The 25391-nt window shown below is 37.0% G+C and overlaps 1 protein-coding gene across 4 annotated transcripts in view; it reads left to right on the top strand.

Annotated features, from left to right (window-relative positions):
* PRKDC (protein kinase, DNA-activated, catalytic subunit) overlaps positions 1-25391 on the top strand; it is an 82005-nt gene that overhangs the window by 39479 nt on the left and 17135 nt on the right. For 3 of the 4 annotated variants that reach the window (XM_015618964.3, XM_033512251.1, XM_033512253.1), the window contains 28 exons: positions 103-168; positions 641-713; positions 937-1085; positions 2274-2411; positions 2610-2729; positions 3626-3769; positions 3979-4130; positions 4693-4824; positions 5255-5366; positions 6777-6901; positions 6993-7142; positions 7544-7717; positions 8554-8652; positions 9342-9552; positions 10085-10274; positions 10663-10878; positions 12158-12270; positions 13290-13421; positions 14577-14756; positions 18039-18247; positions 18695-18833; positions 19264-19452; positions 19971-20195; positions 20812-20920; positions 21612-21723; positions 23246-23429; positions 24515-24689; positions 24773-24963. In XM_015618964.3, coding sequence (XP_015474450.2) covers positions 103-168; positions 641-713; positions 937-1085; positions 2274-2411; positions 2610-2729; positions 3626-3769; positions 3979-4130; positions 4693-4824; positions 5255-5366; positions 6777-6901; positions 6993-7142; positions 7544-7717; positions 8554-8652; positions 9342-9552; positions 10085-10274; positions 10663-10878; positions 12158-12270; positions 13290-13421; positions 14577-14756; positions 18039-18247; positions 18695-18833; positions 19264-19452; positions 19971-20195; positions 20812-20920; positions 21612-21723; positions 23246-23429; positions 24515-24689; positions 24773-24963 — 4209 coding nt within the window. The remainder of the gene's footprint in view (positions 1-102; positions 169-640; positions 714-936; positions 1086-2273; positions 2412-2609; positions 2730-3625; positions 3770-3978; positions 4131-4692; positions 4825-5254; positions 5367-6776; positions 6902-6992; positions 7143-7543; positions 7718-8553; positions 8653-9341; positions 9553-10084; positions 10275-10662; positions 10879-12157; positions 12271-13289; positions 13422-14576; positions 14757-18038; positions 18248-18694; positions 18834-19263; positions 19453-19970; positions 20196-20811; positions 20921-21611; positions 21724-23245; positions 23430-24514; positions 24690-24772; positions 24964-25391) is intronic. The other variant, XM_033512252.1, reaches the window with a different exon arrangement.

Raw genomic sequence — 25391 nt, 5'->3', positions numbered from 1 at the left:
TGATCTGCTGAATTTTTTTAAAGAAATAAAATATATTCAAAGCAATTGTGACTGTGTGCAGCATTATAATTTTGCTGTTTCCAAACGTGCTTTGGTTTGCAGAACTTGCTGATTTTTGAAAATCTGATAGACCTGAAGCGTCAGTATACATTTCCTGTTGAAATTGAGGTGAGTGGAATTTCTGGCCTTTAGTGTTTCTAAGTAAGAAAAGGATATGACTATAACAGTGTAGTTACTGAAGACAAGGTCAATTCTCACATATGGAGGAAGAGGATACAAAAAATGGAGTAGCAAATACAAAAAACTGAGTATTCCTCTAATGGTTTAAAATACATTTTTCTGAGAGAAATCCAGACCTGAAATTTAGAACATACCTACAATGTATGTAAGTTTTAACATAGTATTAGTGTACTTACTTGGATAATAAACAGTTGTAGGAATAAAAAAATTCTGTTGTTTTTCTGTAGCATCAATAATAATCATTTACAACATGAGATCTGCATTCGTGTCAAATGGTTTAAATAATTTTTTTGTATCTCTGTAAATAAAAAAGTGTAAATAATCTGTAATTTTTTAAAATACTAATCAAATATTTTTTTCAAAAAATTAAGTAATTAGAATTTTATTTCTTGCTGTTTAGGTGCCTCTGGAAAGGAAGAAGCGGTACATTGCTATTAGGAAGGAGGCCAGGGATGCAGGGAATAGCAGCCAGGGTATGAAAGTCATTTATGGTGATGAAAAAAATGCTTTCTTACCTGTCATACAGTGTTTCTTGATGTGTTCTTCACTGGCTTCTACAGTAGTAGGAACAAATAAAAACATTCAATGTATTTCATCTAACAGTCAATTCCCACCTACCCTTAAGTTTTGCTGGGCAGTAAAGGCTTGTTTCTTATAATTACCTTGATTAATGGACTGTTCTTCTTTCCTGTCTAGATGAACCCAAGTATTTAGCTTCTTCATCATACATGATGGATAGCAGTTTGAGCGAGGAAATGAGTCAGTTTGATTTTTCTACTGGAGTCCAAGGTTTTTCTTATAGCTCCCAAGATGTTACACCTAGCAGCACTCGTTTCAGGAGAAAGGTAATTTAGTGACTCATATACTGTGAGAAAGGAAATTTTTATGCTTTTGAGGAATTGCATACATTTATTGGGGTTGAGAAAGAGAAATTTCTAGTCTTGTATATTTGTTCTACCTGACTGAGAATAGGTTTCTTCAGAAGATGAGGGAGGGGACTTGAGCTATTTTCTCTCAAATTTTTCCTCTCTCCACAGTCTACAGTTCAAGAAAAATAATGCCCTATCAGGTTTCAAAACTTTGTAGTGTGAGTGAAGTGCAGCCTGAGTTGTAAAAAGATAGCTTGTAGCTGCACTCAGGCACACCTCGGATGATTATGTTTTGCTGTTAGACATCTGTTCTCCTCATTTCCCTCTTCTTTTGGTCTGTGACAGAACTGGCTGCATCAATTGGATAGAATAAATAATCAAACAATTGTTTTTGTTGTTCTGTTGTGGCACCTTGTATTTAACTGTTGCTCTTGGGAGCTACTAAATGCTGTTCTTGAAGTGAAGACTTGAAGTTGTGTTCCTTCTGCAATCAAAAGACATCTCACCAGCAATAATGCTGATAGAATAAGTATCTGCTATGAAACAAAAAGCTTGTAATAAGTATCATACACACTGAAGACACAATCTGTCAAAACAACTGTTAACATTGCTGAAGATAAACTGTTTCCATGTTTTGGAACCAGGAGGTGTTTTAGCTGCATGGAAGTTAAGCAAGATGGAAAGTATGCTTCTAGATTACCTAGTAATGTTGTAATTTCTAACTAAACAATTTTATTTCATGATTTGCTCTCTAGCAAAAGAGAGCTGCTACAGATGCTGGTCAGTGTGAAACAACACATCCATAAAATAGAGGTGTTACTATATTCTTTGAGCTATGAAATTAGATAATTTCTTTGAGGTTCAGTTTATCTCCTCCTGCTTTCAGCATTTGCCACACATGTCCTGGCAGGTAGGAGAGTCAGAGTAACATAAAGGTGGCATCTGTTGGCACAGAAAATAAAGAATGTGCAGATCTGGTGCATGCATTTGGGAGGTGTCTGTTTGAACAACACATTTGATGTATTCCCAGTTGCACACACTGAGTGTGTAGTCAAATCTAAGCACAGATAAGATCAGAATGACTCACAGCATTATTAGGATTGTAAAGAAAATACAGTGTTGTTATTAACCATAGTAACGCTTTTTTTTTTTTTTTTCCCCCAGGAGCCTACAGAATATAAGGTTTTAAACGATGAGATGGAACTGGAAATGGATGAATTCAACCAACATGAATGTATGGCTTCTATGACCACTCTGATTAAACATATGCAGAGGAACCAGATCACACCCAAAGTAGAGGAGGCCAGTATTAACTAAAAAGTTGGCATTTTTCTATTAATGCTACCAAGAAAAGAGAAAAGAGTCCCTTAATTTATTAATTTTCATGGCTATTTTATAGTAATGTATTACTGTGTGTTTTGTGCTTGGGGCTTTTTGGCTTGGTAAGCCTGTTGGGTGCAATAAGTGATTTCATTTTTGCTCATCCCTTCTAAATTTCAGGGGGCAGTTCCAGTAAATCTTCCTCTTTGGATGAAATTTCTTCATGGCAAATTAGGAAACCCATCAGTACCATTAAATATTCGCCTCTTCATAGCAAAACTTATTGTTAATACTGAGGATGTGAGTAATTTTTATTCATAATATCAAATATGTAACTCTTGCAGGATAAAATATTTCATCAGCTGAGACATTGGGGGCATTCAAATTGGGGAATGCATTTATGGCCCAAAATTCCAGATAATGCAAGTAGTTTGAATGCATTATTAATCATTTTCTCAGAAATTCTTACTTCTATAAGTAGAGGGTGTCCAAAATATGTGTCTTCTGGAAACCACAAGTAATGTAGTTTCCAGAATATGATACTAGGCAAAAAAAAAGAAAATTATGCTAGACTAGAGGTGGGACTGATTATATTTTCCATCTTCACAGGAACAAATACAATGTCTTATTAGTGGACATGGATGAGTCTTATAGAAACACTTTGAGCTAAATGGTGTTCTTAATGCAGAAAGACACTAAGATAGCATAAGGTGTGTTTGCTTGAGAAACAACATTTTCTAACTCTCATTCTTGGCTAAAATATTCTCAGCCTACTTCATACAATGTTTTTAAAGTATGATGGTTCTGTCTGCAATATTCCAAATCCAAAAATGCTGAATTTCAGAATTAATTCAAGAATCTTTACATTCGTTTAATGCTACTTTCTTAGTAAACCTTTCTGAAACGGAAGGGTAGATGAATGGCATACTCTTCCAAATCTTTTATGGACAGATTTTCTATGTGGGAGCCTTATTGTCTGTGCTCTAGTGAAATAATTCACTTTCTGTGGCTAAAGGTTGCTAAGCAAAAGTGAGAAATGTAGTTATGGATACTTCCTTATTTTTAATTTTTTATGGTTGTTCCCTTGGGGGTTGAGCAAAGTTGAGGTTGGTTTAGCAGTCTTACCAGTAATGTTTATTGAACATTAGGTTGTTAAATAGTTGGGTAATTTGAACTTTGTCATTGATTCTCCATAGGTATTCCGGCCTTATGCAAAGCACTGGCTTGGTCCATTGCTGCAACTTGTTGTTTCTGGAAATAATGGAGGTGAAGGGATTCATTACATGGTAGTGGAAATAGTAGTTACAATCCTTTCCTGGACAAGTGTAGCCACTCCCAAAGTAAGGAAATATGAAATTCATTTTTATTGTTATTGTGACTGGTAAAGAACAACTAAGTTTTTATGCTCTTAAGTAATTTTATACATCAGTACACTTTTACATTTTACAATTCTTTGACACATTAACTTCAAACATACTTTCTTGCTTTCATAAAACAATATATGTCTTCTCAGAGTCACTATGTTTATTTTTGGTCCTGGTTTTTGTAGGGGAATATTAAGGATGAGATTTTGGCTAACAGATTGCTTGAATTCTTGATGAAGAATGCATTTCACCCAAAACGAGTTGTGTTCAGACACAACCTGGAAATCATAAAGACTGTTATAGAGTGTTGGAAGAGCTGTCTCTCCATACCTTACAGGTAAACATTTGGACAATTGCTTTCTTTTATTAGTGTTTCAAAAATATAAGTGAAGGGTCTCAAAGGACATGGGAAGGTAAATTCAGCTGTGATAGTAAACTTTTTGTCCCTACACTGAACGGTAGAACTTCAGAACCAAATTCTCCAAAGATTGTAAATTAATTTGAAAAACAACAAGGAGAGAGGAGTGTGAAAATATGTCAAGGATTATAGCAGCAGCAACAAAAGCAAGAGTAATCTTTGCAAAGACATTTTTTATTTGAAGTTTTGAATATTATCACTGAATATTGGTGCACTGTTATTAAGACTTAAGCTATCTGCCATGCTTGTGACCATGTCAAGCATTCATTTGGGCTTACAATATCTTTTCAGTTGTTTTGGTGTGGGTTTCTTTGCAAAGACTTCTTCATTGAAGGTAAATAGCTACTGCTTTCTGACAATATCCCTGTGATGGGTTGTACATGTGCATATACATCCCTGTATACAACGACAGTGAGTTATTTACAGTGTGTCTGTTTTGGGGTTTTCATGTATATCATTCCTATGTGTTTTTATCCAACAGTTTAATATTTGAAAAGTTTTCTAGTGGAGACCCTGATACAAAGGATAATTCAGTGGGAATTCAGCTGCTGGGAATTGTTCTTGCTAACAATTTGCCACCCTTTGACCCAAAGTGTGAAATTGATCGTGTCAGGTGAGAAATGCAGTTTTTTGTGAATGATCTAGAAAAAAATCTTAAGCCAAAGAGAGCATGTTAAATTTGTCAGCAGGAACTATGGGAGCTTGTTCTTTGGAATCCTTTGTCCCATCATCCCTTTGCTATCATCTGTCAGATGTAATACTTTTCTAGCTACAAATTGCAGACATTTATTTCAGAAAGTATCTAGAAGGTTGTATGCTTTTTTAAAGTGGGCCCCAGGGTTGCAGTTTTGTGGAAATTCATAGATTCAGGAATTGCTGAAGTAGAGATTTGAGACACTGCAAGTGGAAAATGCATGTTTTACTTTATTCAGTTCTTCAGAAAGCAGTCACTTTTACTCTAAGCAGCTCAGATGAATTTTTTGCTTCAGTTTAAATTTGTGCACTGGAGTAGTGGCTTACAGCATGTCTATCTTTTGTGCTAGGTATTTTCAAGCTTTGATCAGCAACATGGGCTTACTAAAGTACAAAGAGGTTTATGCAGCTGCAGCAGAAGTTCTGGGACTTGCTCTTCAATACATTGCTGAGAGAGAAAATGTAAGTGAACTGTATTTTGTGTTTTATATATTTTATATATATTTTATATTTTTTATATATTTTATATATATGTTTTATGTATTTTATATAACTACTCAATTCAGATCCAAAAATGAATGTATTTAAAACTCAGCAGTCTTTATCCAACAGATTAATTAAAGATTTGAACTACTAGGAAAAGAATTTGAGGGCAGACTAAGTGCAGAATTTTTACCTTGCTCTTTTGGAGCTGAATGATCTCTTTCTGAGGCTTTGTTCAGCTTTTGCCAGCCAGCAACACTAGCACAGTATGTTTTAAAGTTTTGTGGGGGTTTAAGAGGAAAAGAGAAGTAAGTTGGGAGGTTTGGAACTACCTTTTGAATCCCTGTATCTGAATCCAGTTATTTTATAGGTAGTGGATAAGGTGAATGCAAAACTGTTGCCAAATCCTACAGTGCTAGAACTGAAGGATTATGCTTGATGATCACAAAAGTCAGTTTGAGATATATGCTAGAAGTAATTCTTTACACAATAGTTCAGGAACAACTGGAGTTTGGTGCCAGAAGAGGTTCTAGGGGTAAGCAGATCAGCAGGTTCAAAGGGAAATTAGGTAAATTCATGCACAAAAAAATGTCATGGACAGGTTCTAAATACAACAGACAGCAATGTACACTCAAAGATCCTTAATCTAATGACAAATGTGTGTTGGGATGTATAAGAGAAAGAGGACAAAAGGCAGCCAGGATCATGTGTTTCCCCCTAAATATAATTCTGTAACTGCTATGAGACAAAAATACCAAGTTGTTGGTTAAGTGGAGTATTAGCCTGACCTTCTAAGTTATGCTTCCTTATCTCCTTATTATCCTTGCTTCTTTCCCCATTTAAGTGCATTCTGGTTGTTCTTTCACAGTTTGTAGAGCATATTTCATAAATCTTTGTTAAGTCTTTCTCAGTCTTTCAAGTTCCATTATAAGCAGTATTTTGAATAAATGAGAAAAGATGGTGTAAATTTTTTTCCTGAACAAGGCTTGTTCCTTTGATGTTAGTTACAGGTTGATGGTTGTTTTTTACCTTTTTACTAAAAATGTCTCATTTTTTTACATTCTTTGGTTGGACATCTTCTATACTGAATGAGAAGTAGCTTATTATCTACGTTAGTACACTAAGCAACTTGTACTACAAAATTAAGGTATTGGTTCCAAACCAGTCAAAGGAAGATCACAAATATATTTTTTTTAGGCAGCAGTCACATGTTTTAGCCAGGCAAAGCTCTTCAGGACCTATGAAGCACCATAAAGTTTAAGATGAGTTGTCTGGTTCTTGCCTAGTGAAATGCACAAGACTCAAACAGTACAGCAGCAAAACTGTGTTTCATTAAGGTGGTTATGATTTTCATGGGTATCCTTGTCTTACTGTCTTTCTCTTTTTCAGATACTTGAAGATCCAGTTTATGATTGTGTCATAAAACAATTAAAGCATCATCAGAACACACAACATGATAAGTTTATTCAATGCTTGAATAAAGTTGTTAAGAATTTTCCACCTCTTGCTGACAGGTATGTCATGATTTATGTGGTATGTTGACTGAAAATCTAGAGGAATAAGAGAATAACTTGCTTTTCTTTGTGGGCTCCTGGTTGTATTAAGGTTTATGAATGCAGTATTCTTTTTGATACCCAAACTTCATGGTGTGATGAAAACCTATTGTCTGGAAGTAATAATGTGCCGGGCTGAAGAGGTTCCTGATCTCCACTTGCAGTTAAAGAGTAAAGACTTTACCCAGATCATGAATCATAGGTAAGTAGTCATGTGATTATGGCAGATAGTTCAGGCTTCATTTTCTATGCTGCCCACAACCTCTTTGCATTCAGAAGCATTTATAATTCACCTTCCCTTCTTGGTCATTGTTCCCCAAATTTGAGCTAATGTAATCTGGAAATTAAGATGGTTTGCTCATTGTGAAAAATGAACAAGCACCCCTAAAAGAGCCGTATGGTGAAACACCAGTGGGATGTCAGTTTCTGTAGTTTGTATTAGTTTGCTTTTATTCTTACTCTTAGATTGAGTCCAAAAGTATTTACTTAAAGCCCTTTATGCAAAACCAAATATTGTTGCTAAAATGTAAACTGATCTGATTCTGTGTGTAGCAGTGATGAAAAAAGCAATATAACTGTTTTGTTTTTCCCCTCTTCTTTTAGGGATGATGAAAGACAAAGGGTTTGTTTGGATATAGTGTACAAGATGCTATCTAAATTAAAACCACTAGAACTTAAAGAACTTCTGCCTGGAGTGACAGGGTTCATTTCTCACCCTTCTGCAATATGTCGACAGCGCATGTATGATATTCTGATGTGGATTTATGATAATTACAGGTGTGTGTTCACTGCAGATACTGTCTTTCAGTGGTTTGTCACAGGCAAAATGAAAGTGTTTGTAACAGTCTTCCAACTTCATGTCCCTCGGAGAAGGATTTTTCCAGTTGTCAGAAGAATAGATTCAGTGACTTGCCTAACTGGCTCTGGCCTTTGGTGACAATTTTATCACTTCCAGTAAAGGATAAATACTTGAACCAGAACTAGGATGTTGCATCACCACTGCAGGATGGCATGAGAGGTCTTAACTTTGATGCTTCAGCTTTTTTTCCTTGTTGCTGGAATTTGTAATTAGTGAAAATTATACATTAAAGAAATTTGCTTGTAGGTAGAAGATACTTTGAGGCACATGGGCATGATCTGGATCTCTTCAATCTGGTATTATAAAGATGATCTTTCTGTTTGACCCCTTAGAATAGGGAACAGGCACGTAGTCAGTTTAACAAGTAGGTTGTTGTTGAATTATCTAATTTAGTTATGTTTTATGTGTGTTTCCCACAATATCGATAATGGAGAGTTACTGTGAAGAAAAAGTACAGACAGCTTTTACTCCAGCATCACTTGTGAAAAGCATTCTCTGCTTGTTTTTTCAGATTCAACCTTGCAGACTTCATAATAAATACCTAACATATTAATTAGCTTATTAGATGATTTCTTTTTTAAGCAGTGGAGATACAAGGCATTTTTGGCAAGGAAGACCTCATGTTATGTTGTCATGCCAAGTTGAGATTTTTATCAGAGGGCATATTCCTCCTTTTTGTCCCACCACTCTCATCCTCTTATTTTGCTATGGATTGTTTGAGAGAAGTCATTAAGAGATATTTTTCTCCTATCAGTGATCCAGAAAGTCAAGCAGATGATGATTCTCAGGAGATACTCAAAGTGGCAAAAGAAATACTGCTTCAAGGACTGATTGATGAAAATGCTGAACTGCAGTGAGTAAAGAGTGTTGTGATAACTGTCTGAAATAAAAATACCTCCATTTCTATTATTTCATTTATAGCAAAATAGTTGGTCCTTAGAAGTTTTTTAAATATTTCAATATAAAAGAGTAACACTGAGATAATACCATTTCTTTTTCTTCCAATACATTAATTTATAAAATTGTGTCCCATGGTGTTACACCAAGTGCAAGTGAAGCATCTGAGCAAACTTCTAAGCTGTGGGAAGGTTGTTTCACTATGTTAAATCTACTTCTGCATTACTACTTCTGCATTAATGTTCAAGAGTTTTTGAGCAAGGAGGACAAAAGGCTATACACAAACACACAACAGTAGATTAAATGTTGGATTTTTAGAATTACTTTTGGTGAAGCAAAATTAAAAAGAGGAGATGTTGGTGCTTTTCCACCCATAGCACTTCTCAAGAGGAAAAAACTTGACAGAAATAATTTTTTCACAGTAAACATTTTATATGAGGCACAGAACATGATAGATGAAGGAGGAATTCGGTGGAAGATTAATGGCATGAAAATGTTAGTATAAGGCCTTAACAGCTTATTGTTTTGGAGTTTTTTGCTGATTTTGGTGTTTTTTTCCCTTTTTAACTTGGCTTTTTTATAAGTCAGGGAAGGTGGGTTCTGTTTGAAGATGACCAAGAATAACTTTATTCTTTGCCTTTACAGATTAATCGTTAGGAATTTTTGGAGTCATGAGACAAGGTTGCCAACAAATACTCTTGACCGCATGCTGTCATTGTTAAGTTCTTTATATTCCACCAAGATTGAAACACAGTACTTGAGTCTAATCACAAATTTTCTGCTTGAAATGACAAGCAAGAGCCCGGATTATTCCAGAAGAATATTTGAGCATCCACTGTCTGAATGCAAATTTCAGGTGAATTGTACTGTGTTGTCCCGAATGCAACTATGTGACCAATTCTACTCCTTAATGTTGTTACAGTCTAGAAAAGAATGGCATAATGAAGGAGATTTTTCAACGTGTTTTTTGCTCCAGTGTTAATAGGTGCAGCAGTTGTGAGTTGTGCATGGTATCAGATGTTTGATGATTTTGAGGGGACAAACAAAAATTGTACATCCTTTTAAAAAAATTATATTTAATTGAAATAGTATACCAAGTATAATTGATTTGTAGAGTACTGAAATACTAAAAAATAGGCTAGCAGAGAGAAGCGCCATCAACTGGAGAAATACTGTCAAGAACCAAGTATAGTGGTGAAGAGCTGTAAATTAGTCCTCAGCTGACCAATCTAAATTAGTGAGCTTTTTTACTGAGCTGTGGAGAACTTCTACATGTTTATGGTTTATTGGGTTGTTTTTTTATATATATATAGTCAAGTTCTGCCCCTATATCTGGGAGCATGTTTTGCAGAAAGCCTCTAACGTTATTGTTCTTTCTTTGTTCATAGGACTTTGTAGTTGACTCCAGCTGGCGTTACCGAAGTACTGTGCTCACACCAATGTTTGTGGAGACTCAGGCTTCTCCAAGTATCCACAGGAATTTGTCACAGGAACGATCCCTATCTCCTTCTGGGTCACTCGGTGGACAAGTGAGGGCTACCCAAAGGCAGTATGAATTTACACCTACACAGTATGGCAGTAAGTCCAGACCAGTGTTTTCTGAAATGTTCTCTTTTTTTGCTGTAGGAATGATGTAATTCCTGTTGCATGTGATTTTTTAATATAAAAGTATAAATATGTTTAGTGTATTTAAGTTATGTTATCATATGTTAAGTTATGTTATCAAGGACTTTTTTTTTGTGCATGGTATAAGGAAAAAAAATATCACATTTTTATTAGTCTCATACATATTTTATGTTCTTCCTTATTTAAAAGTAACACTTTGTTACCGAGCAGTAATCTGTTCTTACCTTAAACACTAGGAAATTATATTTTTGGGAGGGGAAAAAATGCCTGCCTCATAGATGTTTTCACTTTATTTATTAATCTGAGTATGTTACGGCTTTTTGGCAATTTCTTTTTACAGGTGGTAGAAGTTCTTTTAATTGGCTAACTGGAAGTAGCATTGACACATTGGCAGAGTATGCAGTTCCATCATCCTCTGAATCCTTGTCTTCATCCATGCTGTTGGTTAGCAAAAGGAGTGAGAAGTTTAAACAAGCAACCTTTAAGCCAGTGGGGCCAGATTTTGGGAAAAAACGGTTAGGTTTGCCTGGAGATGAAGTGGACAGCAAAACTAAAGGTCTGTAAGCCTTACTGTGTAAATTCTATGCAATTAGTACACTTTTATAAACCATTCTTGTCAGTTATTTGGCTGGCAGTGCATTATTTTTGAGACAGTCCAATTGAGGTTAACCTTGAGAGATTTTGTTTCTGGGAGTGTGTGATGATATAACATGTGACAAAAAGCTAGGATTGTGCTAGGAATTGTAAAATTATATGTTGCTCATTGAAAGAGCTGACTGGATGAGAAACCAGTCAGTGTGAACTCTGCATTCCTACCTCTCCCTAAGAGGATCACAGCGTGAATATCAGACAGTTCTGACCCTTCTGTTTTAAATTTAACTCTTTAAAGGAGAGACCTCTTTAAATGTATTTTCTAAACCATTTCAGCTGTGCTGACATGATCTACAACATTTTGCAATCTGTCATTAGCAGTCCTTGCCTTTTTCTGAGAAAGCTCCTTCCACCCGGTCAATAAGTGAAAAATATCAGTATTGCTCTGAAGTGACTTAGGATCCTTCTCCCTCTTTAATGCATGTCTACTTTGTCATTAAAATTTTGACCAAAAGGATGCATTAGGAGTTCAGGCATAGAGCTATAAAGATCAACCTTTTCAGTACCTGAGAGGTGTTTCAGGGCAGTTATGAATAATGGACTGTGGTTCATGCAAAACTACAGAAATAGAGATCAGTCTACCTTTTATTTAACCCCTGGTCTTCTACCCAGGAAGATACCAGTTGCAGTGGTATGTTTTCATTTGCTCATTCTCCTTTTCTAGGAAATGGACTGATCTGACAGTCAGTTAAGTGGCCTTTCCCCATGACTGTCCTGAGCAGGAGTTGATCCAGTGGCAGATCTGTAATCATACCTTAAAAAATACAGTACAATATTCTTACTACACAGTATTTTAATATCCTCTAGCACGTCTTTTATTGAGGGAGTTACATACTTTCTGGAATATAGTGCAAATGCCATACATGCCTTTGAAAACTTAAAATGTCTGGCATATGAGGCATATTTGTTCATGAGTTTTAGTGTCTTTCCCTGTAGAATAGTTTGATCTTTACACCTCATCCATGCACTTGAAGTCTCTATATAAATGCTTATTACCTCTTCTCCTAAGAGCAACCTAATTTGTTATCATGGGCTAGCTTGTTGAAAGGCCTTGCATTCTTTGCTAGGAAGTTTAGTAGAGCAGCTGGTAAGCTAGTAAATACAAAGATGATGTTTGTTTTTATATGATGCTTTGGCCTTAAATCTGAAAGGAAAAGCCGTGGACATGATCATATGTTCCCTAGGTATAGAAGAGCGAGCAGAAATTCTAAGACTGCGGAAACGTTTCTTGAAGGACCAAGACAAACTCAGTCTGATTTATGCCAGAAAAAGTCTGGCTGAACAGAAAAGAGAAAAGGTTTGTCAATCCAAATGGGTTTCAAGCTTTGTCTCGATGCCATTTTCAGTTTTGTACTTCATCTCTTATAGTAACTTTGTGAAGAAAGGGTAGGTGTAAGGTACTGGTTGCTACTTTACGAGCTTTAGAAGGTTTAATTTGGAAATAATGCTATTTATGGCCTTAAAGCTAAATGGTGTTATTTAGCATAGGTGAGAAAAGGGCTGGATGATAACACTTCTAGTCCACCACTTAAAATACATGAAATGATTCTGTGATGGGAGCCCCGAACAGCTATTGGGAAGCCCTTTACAGTTGTCATTCTTGAAATTAGGAGCCATAGAGCTACAATACACTGCAGAAATAGTTGGAGAACATTATCCAGTGTCTGAAGGTGAACTCAAAAACAGCTGATGGACTAGCTAGAACTGGCTTGAACTTTTAACCTGAAGGAATGTCAGTAATAATTTGCTGAGTGTTTATCAAGGCCAGAAACATACTACTTTGTGGGTTTCCTGGCTGTGTTATGTACTTACAATAAATCTAAGTGTTTTTAAGCTCTGTAGCAGTTTTTCAGAGGTTCCTGTTACTAAAAATAGCACACATTATCCCCAGAAAATGATAGCATTTGGTCCCAAGAGCAAAGGAACCCAGGACTGAGAGCTACCAGTTTGAGACACTCGCTTAATACTCTGCAGATGCAGACAACTGTGTAAACAAGACTTATGTCTGGAAGAACCACACGAACACCTATTTTAGCCCATTTATGTTTACTTGCAGGCTAAAGCTACCATTTCCTCCCATCCTACAAGAGAGAACCTGTAAATGTGTTCTGTATGGCAGTCCAAAATACAACCAACAAAATCTCCTGTGTTTTAAACACCTCCAGTGGTGGTGTTTCCTCCACTTCTGAGTGAGGCTTGTTTCAATGCCTGACCACTCCTTCAGTGAAAATTTTTCATAGTACCTGATTTAAACCTCTCCTAGCATAGCTTGAGGCCATTTCCTAATTATTTTTTAACATGATTAATGCATTTCAGGAGATGAAATCTGAGCTGAAGATGAAGTATGATGCCCAGGTTACTTTGTACAGAAGTTACCGAGTGGGAGACCTTCCTGACATCCAGATTGAATACTGCAGTCTCATTGCCCCTCTGCAGGGCCTTGCTCAGGTCTGTCTGCTTTTCAAAGGTCACTTGTGAAGTTTTCTGGTCCTGTAGGGAAAGTGTCATGTAGCTGGGCAGCCACTTTGAAAATTGATTTGTAGTTTTGCAGTCAGCCACATTTAAAGACACTGTTTTGAGGGAGTGTTTCTCCTACCCCCTACTGGTGCAGTATTCAAAGAGGTTTTGTTGCTTGCCCCACTTGAGCAGTTGAGGACTGGATACATCAGCTGCTGTCCATTTCCTGCAGGTTCCTCTGCTTGAGAAACAGATGGTGGTCTCTGCAAATATTATTGGAAAGGACATCTATCTGTTCAGTAACAAAACAGCCATTTCTCTTCTATTGTATGTCTGTAATAGACTTGTAAAAATACAAATTAACTAAGTGTCACTAAGACTGGGCTCAGACTGCTCAGTAAAGCTGATCTAATATTCCATTTTCTACATGACAGTGGTAGAAACTATAGACTGAACTGAATGGTAGACTGAATCCCATTTTACAGTCTTTGGGAAGTCTCAGTCTTCCTGAATACCTTTGTATTTCATTACTTTTGGTAGTCCCTTATCTCTCTGTAAAGAATGGAAGTAGCATGCTCACCGGTTCTCTGAATAGCCTTAGATAAAGAGTTAGACCAAATTCCAGACCCATGATAGACCAAGATGCATAGGATTATGTTACACACACAGATGTGTTTCTGGATTGGAAAAATGCCTTTAAATCTCAGATGAAGCTGTCTGTACAGACAGTTTGTCTCTCTGTTAGCTGCCTCAATTTATAGGACCAGGTCTCCTTACACATTAATGTCTTCTTTTTTTCCTGAAACTCCCTTCATGGACTGTGGTGTCCCTAATGTGATATTGGGTGTCTGGTTCCTGTAATGGGAGTTGTGAGTATGTGAAAATTACAAATTCCACCCTCTTCACTAACACTCTGGCCTGAAAACCTGTGTTGCCTTGGAGTTTCTTTAAGTAGAAGAATTAAAATGGGAGTTGAATGGGTTGTATAGGAATTCCCAGGACAGGTGAGATGCATGCCATACTAAATAGTCCAATTCCAAAGAGTGTCTGTGGATTAAGTACAGGTCATATATTTTAATTTTATTTAATAGTCTATTGTGTCACAGCAAAATTCAGTGACCTTACAATTTTTGTCATAATTTACAGAAAGATCCAACATTTGCCAAGCAGCTTTTCAGCAGTTTGTTTAGTGGAATTTTTTGTGAAGTCAAAAAATCTAAAAACCCTTCTGAGAAGAACGCCATTGTCCAGAAGCTGCTGAACAACTTCAATAATTTCCTCAGTATGAGCCTGTCATACTTTCCACCGTTCATTGCGTGCATCCAGGTAAATGTCATGAAAATAACTGGATATAGTGTCTCTGTCTGAATATGTGATAAACCCAGTTGTAGGAAAGGTCAGATACTGTCACTGAAGTTTAGACAGAGATGGAAGGAGAATTGTTAACCATATGGGTACTTCACATGACACTTAAGGTGCACAAGGTAGTTCATACCTCTGAACTGATTCTTCAAGGTTTCTACTATTCCTGATCTCTAGAGTTTGAGTCACCTTTTAATGTTTTAATTGCATCAGTAACAAAAAGACGTTTGATTACAAATGAAAGCTATTTCAACTGAAGTGGGAACTGAGAACAATTGAAAGGGTTATGTGGGTATCTGCTTATCTTCCTGTTTCTGGGAAGTGCTTACTGAGGAATTCTTTGATGTCTTGAGGATATCAGTAGCTGTCAGACCGTTTGTTGTTAGCCCCTCTTGTTTATTTTTTTCAATTTAGTCCGCTGAAGTAGTTGTCTGGGGGTTTTCAGTAATGAAGGAAGGGCTCACCAGAGGATGAGTGGGTGCACCACAGTTGTTCCACTGGAAAGGAAACACGAACCTTTCTGTTGTGAGAATATACTGACATGGAATAGATTGTGAATTTCATCTTTTAACCCAGTTTTCAGGGAGATTAAAAAAAGACTTGTCCCAGCACCTGTTACATACCCATTGTCACTGTATTTAATTATACTTATCAACTGTATTGATGTTGTGTCCTATCTCTCAAAAGACTCTTTTTTCAGTGTCAGATAAGGGTTTCTTTCTTGTTAAGGAAATTTAAATACTCAGTGACAGTAGGTGTCATTCCACATATGGGAGAACCATCTATTTTGAACTAGCTTTGTAAACAGAGAGAAACTTTGCTTCTTAGTACTTGTAATTACACATCTGAAAAAATGTAATTTCTTGTTTACTTTTTTCTGTGCAGCTGCATAAAAGGTCAAATACTATGGGGATTTATCTGGGCTGTCTTGGTATTTTTTGAGCCAGCATCTCACAATAGCTATCTGTTAATATTCCCTCTTGACATTGCATTTGTTGGTTCTCTGTCTTGATGATATTATTTGTGTTGAATTATGCTGTCTAGACCCTGCTAATAACACTGTTGCATTAGGCTACTCTTTTTTTTTCTGAATAGACATAAAATGAAGCCTCTAGAAGCAGGTAAGTTCAATTTCATGAAAAATACAGACTTTGTAAGAGCAATGAGAGCATCTCCTTGCCATCCTCATCAATAACTGAAGTACAATACCATGAAGTATCAAACAGTCTGCAAGCAGCGAGAGGAAGTTTTTTCCCAGTAGGGAATTGAGTTCACATTGATCAAGGGAGCAAGCTGGGAGAGTATGAGGAAAAGCACAGCACTGTCAGGTCTTTCATCTGGCTCACAAAAAGCTATCCTAGTGGCTTGGCCATTTGGAAGTACAGCTTTTCTTTCCTGTACACCAACAGCATAATAAAAATACTGGCTGGTTTCAGAAAGGCTTCCTACTTTACTGCTGTTTCCTGCTGTTTGTTTGACTTTTTAATCTTCTACAGGTTCATGTCCCATCAGGGGAGTAACATGGTCGGTTAAAAGAGCTGGTTTTGTCTACACATATAATGTTAAAATTTACTGTGAAGCTCTGGGATTCACTTTCAGGGCTGATTAAGAGCCAGCTGAAATACTAAAAGAGGTTAACTCAGTGACAAAAGTTTACATAGCCTCCAAAGAGATGCTTGGCCTCTGGAGATCACACAATTGCCTGAGAAATATTTTAGCTGCCAGGCCAGCTTGGATGTCATTCTCCCTAATCTTTGAACATATGGTGCAAGTAGACAGTGCTTGTTGCATATGGAGCAGGGAACATTCCCTCTGCTTTGAGAAGATAAGTGATCAAATAGTCACCAAAACACACTAAATAGAAAGATACCTCCTTTGATGTGGGACAATGTCTGTAAGTTTTAAGCTTGGGAGGATATTCATTCTTGGCACATACACTTACATTTGCATAGTTCTTACTCTTTTTCCTGTGCTATGAGAAAGGGCTTTTGGTCTTACCTTAGCAAAGTTCTTAAGGTTTTAGATTGTGCAGTTGTCACTGTGCTCCTGACACAACCCCTAAAAGCTGGCAGTCAAGGAATGTGTCTGGGGCATGTGTGAGGCTAATTGAAATTGTCTTAATAGTAGTTGCAATATACATGCTAACCCCTCCTTGGGTTCTGCCCAGTCTGTAATTCAGGAACCTACAAAATGCTGTGGTTTTTTGCCTCTTTCTTTATGTAGCACAAATTTATTAGTGAGAGTCCTGACTCTACAAATTTTGTCATGAGTTTGCTTATGCCAAGTGCTTCCTCTGTAGTTTTTGTGGTGTTGTCATTTATCAAAGAAGTGTAATTTGGTTGTTCTCAGTCTTCTGTTACAATTTCCAAACAGGGGTTTCTTTTCGCCTAGTAATCTTGAAATTGCTGTGTTGCAAGAATCTGATTTTAATTTTTGTTCTAAAAGGTGGTGCTGTTTCTTGTAATGAAAGCTATACTGCACCTCTTCCATGTTGTGAATTTTTTTCTTGCATTTATTTAAGATACTATTGCAACTTTTCTTTAGTGGAAAATAAAACAAAGGAAAAACATAACACAGGTTTTAATAAACATGCTTCTTTCCTGATTCATTTACCTGTATTTAGAATAGTGATTTAAGTATTAGAAAAAAACTTCAGCTTAACAAGAATGTTTATCCCTGAAGAAGAGATTATTCTGTAGTTGGACTAAGGTTAAATATGATAAAGAGAAGTATTGTCATGTCTTTAAATCAGGCAAGAGTAGATGAATACAGCACTAGAGGAGTCTAGCAGGAAGGCATGATGTGTTAAAACTGGCTGTGTGTAGATAGAAAACCTCCAGCTCAGAGGAGACTTGGTGGTAAATTGTGCCTTTGGCTTATGGCAGGAATGCACCACTGAATAGGCCGAGTGAAGCACAGCTGCTGTGTAGCAGGCAAAATCCTGCCAACAAACAGAAGGAAAAGTTCAGGCTGTCAATGTCTCCATCTACCTCTCCTCTACTTTCCTTGTGATACTGTCCAGAGAGTTGTCCCATGTCCTGGAGCCAAAATGTATGGGGTTAGTCTGTACTGTTCTCTGTCCAAAGATCAACAGTACAGAAGGAAAAGATTCCAGTTTTCCCCAGGTTGGGAACTTCTGGAAGCCTAATGGCTTATTTTCAAAGCTTGCACTATTAGAAAAAGAATACCAAATAAGTGATCTGTACGGTTTTACACCAAGTAGACACCTGTTGTTTTATTTTATAGGAAATGAGTTACCAGCACAGAGAGCTACTGGAACTGGACTCAGCTAATGTGAGCACGAGCTGCCTTGCAAGTTTGCAGCAGCCAGTGGGCATCCTTCTTCTGGAGCGTGCCCTGATGGCTCTGTCCCCTGCGGAGGAGCCCCCCTCCAAAAGGATGCGTGGGAGGACAGAGCTGCCCCCAGATGTGGTCAAATGGATTGAACTTGCTAAGTAAATTCTTGAGACAATTTACTCCCACTTAGGTTTGCCTTGTGAAGAACTCTGCTTTTATGGCTTGTGGGATTTCTTTTTTAGTCTTTTTGTCTTTTAGAATTAGATACACTTTTAATTTCTTCTCAGTTAATACTGTCATTGGGAACAGTTAGACTTTAGAGCTGTGCACTCTTAGAATTCTGTCAGACTGCTGAAAAATATCTTGTTCATAGCTTTTCAACTGCAGCAGTTTCCATAGTTTGTCTGTTACTGTACAAGATGAAGTTTATGTAATAAAGTATGTATTTCTGATCTTACATAAGAAATGCTTCCTAAAAATTTACCATTTCAAGCTGGTAGTATTACTACTTATTGGATTTTTAATTTTTTTTTTAGCTAGCTTCTGTTTGCATTGATATTCATCTGCTGAACTACTTAAAAGATTTCTCTTTTCAACTTTACTAGGCTCTACAGATCCCTTGGGGATTATGATGCCCTTCGTGGCATTTTCAGTGGTAAGATTGGGACTAAGGAAATCACACAGAAAGCTTTGTTGGCAGAAGCAAGGAATGATTATGCTGAAGCAGCTCAATATTATGATAAGGTAAAATTACAAGAAGATATTTTTGTCTCATAAGTCTCTCATGACTTAAAACTAATCAAATTAGAAAAAAGTGCAATTATCTAGACAGACAAGTAAAAACACATGGGCATACTGGAACTCCAAGAGAGCAAATTGCATGTGTTCATGGCATGAGTTGCAGTGGGTAAAAATTTAGACAGATCTCTAAATTACTTTTAAAATGTTTACTCTTCAAAAATGCAGGTTTATTGAAGACAGCTACCTGAAATTAATTTATGTATAAACACTACCAAGCTTGAATTTCCTGTGTTTAATGTTGCTGTCACACTCTGGTAAATGGATAGATATGTTTATGAGACAATGAATTACAGTTAAGTGCTGGTGACTTAGAATTGAAACAGGTTCTTGGCTGGAATCTGGCACTATTCTCCCCTCCAAATTCATTCCCTAGGCACTCTCCCAAGAAGACTGGCAAGATGGAGAGCCAACAGAAGCAGAGAAGGACTTCTGGGAACTTGCATCTCTGGAATGCTATGACCACCTCACAATGTGGAAGTCTCTGGAGTATTGTGCTACTGTTAATATTGATAGTGGAAAACCTCCAGACCTAAGCAAAATATGGAATGATCCATTTTTTCAGGTTTTTAGAAATTATTTGATACTGCACTGTTTTTATCTCTGCAGGGATGTCCTACAATACTGAGATTATGGGTGAAATGTCTATTGCATTGTAGTTACTTTATTATGGAAATGAGTGAAAAGTCTGATATATTTTAAAATTTGGAACAATTACTTCTGCTGGTTCTTTTTAATGTTTAATTTTTCCCTCAAGTTTATGGCAGATCACATAGGACCAGATTTGTCATCTCCTTCTTCCTTTTGCAAGTCTTTTTTGTTGCTTTTCTTGCCCATATTTTTTCCTGTTTTAAGAGTTACCAAACCATGGATTTTGAAACTGGTAGAATTTACTAACAACTCCTTGAGCTATAGGAAAAGGCTGCTGTGATTTGTTAGCAAATAGGAATTTGTCTGAAGGGAAAATTACATTTTAAAAAAATCAAAATGTTTTTGTATTTATTTGAATTGCCACTGATAACAAAAAATTTGATCATCTAATATCCCATTCCTAGAAATAAAGACTATGTTCTCACTTTGTAGGAGACATATCTGCCCTATATAATACGCAGTAAGTTGAAGTTACTGCTCAGTGGGGAGAATGACCAGACTTTGCTAACCTTTATTGATGAGGCAATGAAGACAGAACAGAAGAAAACCATTATAGAAATGCACTACAGCCAAGAGCTTAGTCTCCTGTACATCCTGCAAGATGATTTTGACAGAGCCAAATATTACATTAGCAATGGCATGCAGATCTTCATGCAGGTAATAATGTCTTCTATATTTGGTATGGGGTTTTTTTGTGTAAGCTGGAACAATGAAACTGCTGTTGCTATTGCTTCTGCTAGATTATACTCTCAAGAGAGAGTATATCTCATTCAAGTGCAATGAAATTTAGGTGCCTTCCATATCATGTGACAAAATTTCTTTTAAATTCACTGCTTGCAGTGATGAAAGATGAGTGAGCCAGTGGAGTGCATCCTCCTGCTCTAGTTTCTTTTGTTTTGCTGATTTAACCTTTTATAGATTTTTCAGAGTAATTGTTTGTGCAGACAATAAAATTTTTATTTCGTTCATCTTTTCAGGGGCCTCCTGTACCCAGACCAAGCTTGCACAGAGTGTTGCATTGAGAAGTTACAAATTCCATCCATTACCAAGTTTTGATTAGACTGTAGCACTTTGCTAAAACCTAGGCTAGGAATGGCAGCTAGAATATACCTCTGTGCTTGTCCAAAGCAGAGTTGCTCTCTGGCAATTAAACTACTTGTAAGAGGCTGGGTTCTAAAGCATAGCATACAGCAGCATCAGGTCAGTAATTTGTAGAGGACTGAAGAGAACCATGCTTTAAATTCTGTCTTTGATTCTCTCCCTTTCTTTTCAGAGCTACTCCAGTATTGATTCCTTGTTATATCAAAGTCGAATGACCAAACTGCAGTCTGTACAAGCTTTGACAGAAATACAGGATTTCATCAATTTTATGACCAAGAGAAGTAAAGATTTTTTTTTCTCAAGCAATTATCCTTTTGTATTCAGTAATTGTGGTTTCCTGAACTTTGAATTTCTGAACTGCTGTTTGAAGCAGCATAAGTCTGGAATTACTTCTTACTGTCTTCTTGACAAGAAGACCTCTTACAGTTTTGTAAGATAGGATTGAACATAACTTTGTGTTTTATTGCAAAGTTTAATTAGGACAACTCTTGTGATAAGAGTTAATCATCTCTTTTGAAAGAGTCAGTTAAAGTTTTAATCTGAGATTTTTTGTTGCAGTAACTTTTTGGTAGTAAATAGCAGTTAGCAGAGATGAAAAAATTGATGTGGTAGATGAATTGCACCTACTGACATAGGCCTGAAGTACACATTTATGTACAAAAACCAAATTAGATATTAAATTTAGTTAACAGTTGCACTATATTCCAGCATATTCATATATAGAAAGGAAACTACCAGGTGGTGATTCCCACTGGTAATTGCCACAGATGTCCTTATGGAATCCCATGTGCTTCAACAATAAACAAAATTAATATGATGGTCACTGAATAGTGTTTATAGTGCAAGCCCAGAAATGCAAATGGGTTGCTTAATTGAAGTTTTCTGATTTGAATGTTAGACCGTATCTTGTTTAGCCCGTTTTCATGCTGTTTGGCTTCAGATGCATTTAAAATGTCCTTAATTGATTTCTAGGTAACTTAGCTTCAGAGGCTTCCCTTAAGAGACTTCTCAGAACTTGGACAAGCAGATATCCAGATGCTAAAATGGATCCTATGAACATCTGGGATGATATCATTACAAATCGGTAAAATTGCATTCTTGGGTTAGCTTAAGTTCTGTCTGCCTGTTGAGTTCCAGGAAGTGCTTTTTCTAATGCTCCTTGTTTTCATATGGGAGGGTTTTGATCCAATGTATGCCTTCTTTTTTTTTTCTTTTTTAACTGTAATACTAGCTTTCTCAATATAACTGGGAAGTTTGTGTGACTAACTTGTGGTGAGGAGCAAAAGGCCAAGCCAGGGAAAAAATTAATTTTAATAGGGAAACATAGATGTTAGTTTAGTCATTTTCTTGCATCAGTGACTACATGCACTGTGTAAGCTGGCCCATTTCAGCATCCCTTAAACATATTCACTTGTAATTGAGAAGATTAGCTGCATTTAGCTCAATGAAACACCACCCAAAAGGCCAATCAGTTATGAATAAAAATACTTGCCTACTTTGTAGGTAGTTTTAAAATGAGGGAGCATACAAAACAAGCCTAGCCCTGTCACTCTGAGTGCTTCACCTGTTTATGGGAAAGTTAATGACCACTGCTTTAATTGGAGACTTTTGTTGTGCAACTGTTGCTAGAAAGAACAAAGGCTCTCTGGAGACTCCTTTGGATAAGCTCTGACGAAACTGGAGTGCTTCTGTGAAATTTGAAAGTTTTCTGTCCTTGCCATGTTGTCTGTCCCAATTCATTCTTCCAGTGAAAATCCAGATTAATCCTCCCTTCCTGTGTGATAACTTGTTCAGTAGCTCTGCTGATACATACTGTGCTCTGTGATTTGTTATCTCTTGGTGTCAGGAAAGCATGGCTACAGAAGAGCTTATTGCAGTTCAATATTAGGCAGAATACATGGCATGGCTTACTTTTGAAAAAAGTCTTGAAAAAATTATGACTTGAAGGGTTGTCGGGGTTTTAAACACTTTATGTGCTTTTAGAAAACCTTTGTCTCAAATTAGTAGCAAAGGATGTGCCAAGTGCCACTACTACAAGAGTGTAGTGCTGTCCTCTGCTTTGTGTAACAGTCTACATGAGATGTGCTATTAAATTGGATAGGACTAGTTGTGGGGTAACAGGATTCAGCATTGATTTGTGGCAATTCCCTTTCAAAAGGTGATCATGGTTGCTGATTTGTCCTGCAACATGGATCTTGATGTTGGCATGTGTTGATGTGATAATCATTTGAGTAGCAGGTTGACATTAAATGCAGCCTGGCACTCACATTAAATAATTGAGACTCCTGTTTGTTTGCACATCTGTGAAGCTGGAATGCAAGTTATGGTCTGGTGTGCTTAGGAACTGCAGCTTGCACAAAGGAGCCACACTAACCAAAAATCCCACTCTATAATGGACATATTCTAATACTAATCTTGTCAGTTCAAGATCCTGAATGCTCTCAGGGTCAACCTGATCCCTGTTAGGTGTGTTTAGCCCTGCTAAAGGTGATAGCTATTGTTTGACATTTTTTATCAGCTTTGTTTGCTGTTAGGCAGATCAACACTTTTGAACACATTTCCTTGAAGGTATTCCCAGAGTGTTCTATACCCCTGTTGTTGTGCAGGTGTTTCTTCCTTGACAAACTGCAGGAGAAACTTCCCTCTGATCAGGCCGATGACAGTATGGAGGTGGATGGAGACTACAGTGCTGGAATGGAAGCGGATCAACAGAGTGAAAACATTCATTCAATGATTAAAAGCTGCAAATTTAATATGAAAATGAAGATGATAGAGAGTTCCAGGAAACAGGTGAATATACTGTCCAATAACTTCCAATTTGCTGAGAAAATACATAGAAAAAGCTGGAAAAGCCTTTTAGGTGGTCTTTGGTACCCTTTTGCCAGGGCAAACCTTGTCTCTTTTTGAGCCTGCGGTCCAGGACATTTTGAAAGTTCAAGGAAGTCAGTTCCACATTGAAAGAAGACAAAAGAATAAATGTTAATTACAAAGTTGATGATAATTTGTCATTACTGGAAATGTGCCTGAAGTCCCCTTTGATCCACAGTTGGTTTTGGACACTCTAAAAGACAAATAAGATATCTGAAATGTTTCAGTCTTTAATAGAAGGGATGTTTGCAATCAAGCATTATGCTTTATATTTACAAATAATCTCTTCTGTACAATAAAACAAATCAAATTCTGATTGAATTAGTATAATTTACTTCAATCAGCTATGCTGAACTTCTTTTTTTTTTTTCCCACAGTTTCCATTACTGCTGTTAGTTAACAAAGAACTAAAGTTAGAAATTTTGGGTTGAATCTGGCTATTGAAATGACTGAAACAGCCTTTTTGATGATGGGCCTTCGGTGTTTCAGGTTTGCGACAAGATGAATCATTAAGTCAAGGTCCCCCGTCTTCTGAGATGCTGCAGAAATCTGCAGTCATTAACAGGAGTTTATTTTAAGCAATCTGATAAGCAAATATAACATTATTGCTTTGTTGACTATACACTCCTGAAGGAGTAAGTGAAAAATAATATTTCCTTTAATGTTACTTCTATGAAACTACTCATCAAAACAAAAACATAAGTGATTTTCTTAATGATATGTTGAGTTGTGTGTCCCACATGTGTTTGTACTACAGAGCAGTTAAATGCTTCATGCAGCTGGAATTATTTTCTCAGGTTTTTAAGCCTCTGTTCTTCTCTTCCGCTATTCAAACTTCATCATTAGCGCAAATATGATTCTGAATATGAGAATAGCCGTGAGCATCTCTTTGCCTTACTGTAACTTTACTTGTGTTACTTAAATCTTCTCATCTCTAATTTGGTTGTGGGCAGGTTTTAGTTCCTCTTCAGATACATGGTCTGAAAATTCTCTTAATCTGAATACAGAACAGCTTTTCAGTGGCCAAGAAGCTCCTGAAGGACTTGCGCAAAGAAGCCAGAACGAGGGAGGACTGGCTGGTGAGATGGAATCATGCCTATTGCCGCTTCACTCACAGTAGCAGCCGCAACCTGAGCTGTCCTGAACGTGTGCTCTCAGTGTTGAAAACCATCTCCCTGCTTGGTAACAGCCTTTGCTTCGCCTTGTTTATTTTACAAAGTTGCTTTGTTGTCCAGTTACTAACTTTTGTTTTTGAATTCCAACAGAAGATACCAAATCTGACTATCTCAGCAAGAACATAATGGCCTTCCGGAACCAGAATCTTCTTCTGGGTACTACGTATCACGTCATGGCCAATGCTCTTAGTCAGGATCCAAGATGTCTTGAGCAAATTGAGGAAGAAAAGGCTGGAAAGATATCACTAATATCAGGAGAAAGCCTTGAGAACCCTAAAAAGGTAAATAGGAGGGGAAGATCTTTTGGCAATTTCACTGTCATTATTACAGACTACTACTTCAGTAGGTAGTGATGGCTATGGGTAGATACAGAACATGTGAAACCTGTGTGCTATTAGTGGTGATTTGTCCAGCAGCACCAGATAGAGAAAGAAAAAGCGGGAAAAGAAAAAAAAAAAAAAAGGCTGTGGTTGGTGTTTCTTCCAGCTTTTGTTCTCCTGGAGTTCTGCATCACTCTAACCTTTGTAAATAGGAGAATGTTCTTGTGTTTCTCTGTACCTGCATTTTGAGTGGAGGGGGAAGACATAGTCACAGCATCTGCATGCACAGTGGCCAGACAAGGCTTGGAATCCTCAAAGAATGCCTTGATTTCAGCTGGGCATTTGTGACCTGCTTCATGCTCCCAGACTGTTCTCTTTGATAAATAAAT

This window comes from Parus major, chromosome 2, assembly GCF_001522545.3.
Source record: "Parus major isolate Abel chromosome 2, Parus_major1.1, whole genome shotgun sequence".
NCBI classification, from domain to species: domain Eukaryota; kingdom Metazoa; phylum Chordata; class Aves; order Passeriformes; family Paridae; genus Parus; species Parus major.
The sequence above is the reverse complement of the archived record's forward strand: the minus strand, read 5'-3'. Positions and strand labels throughout refer to the sequence as shown.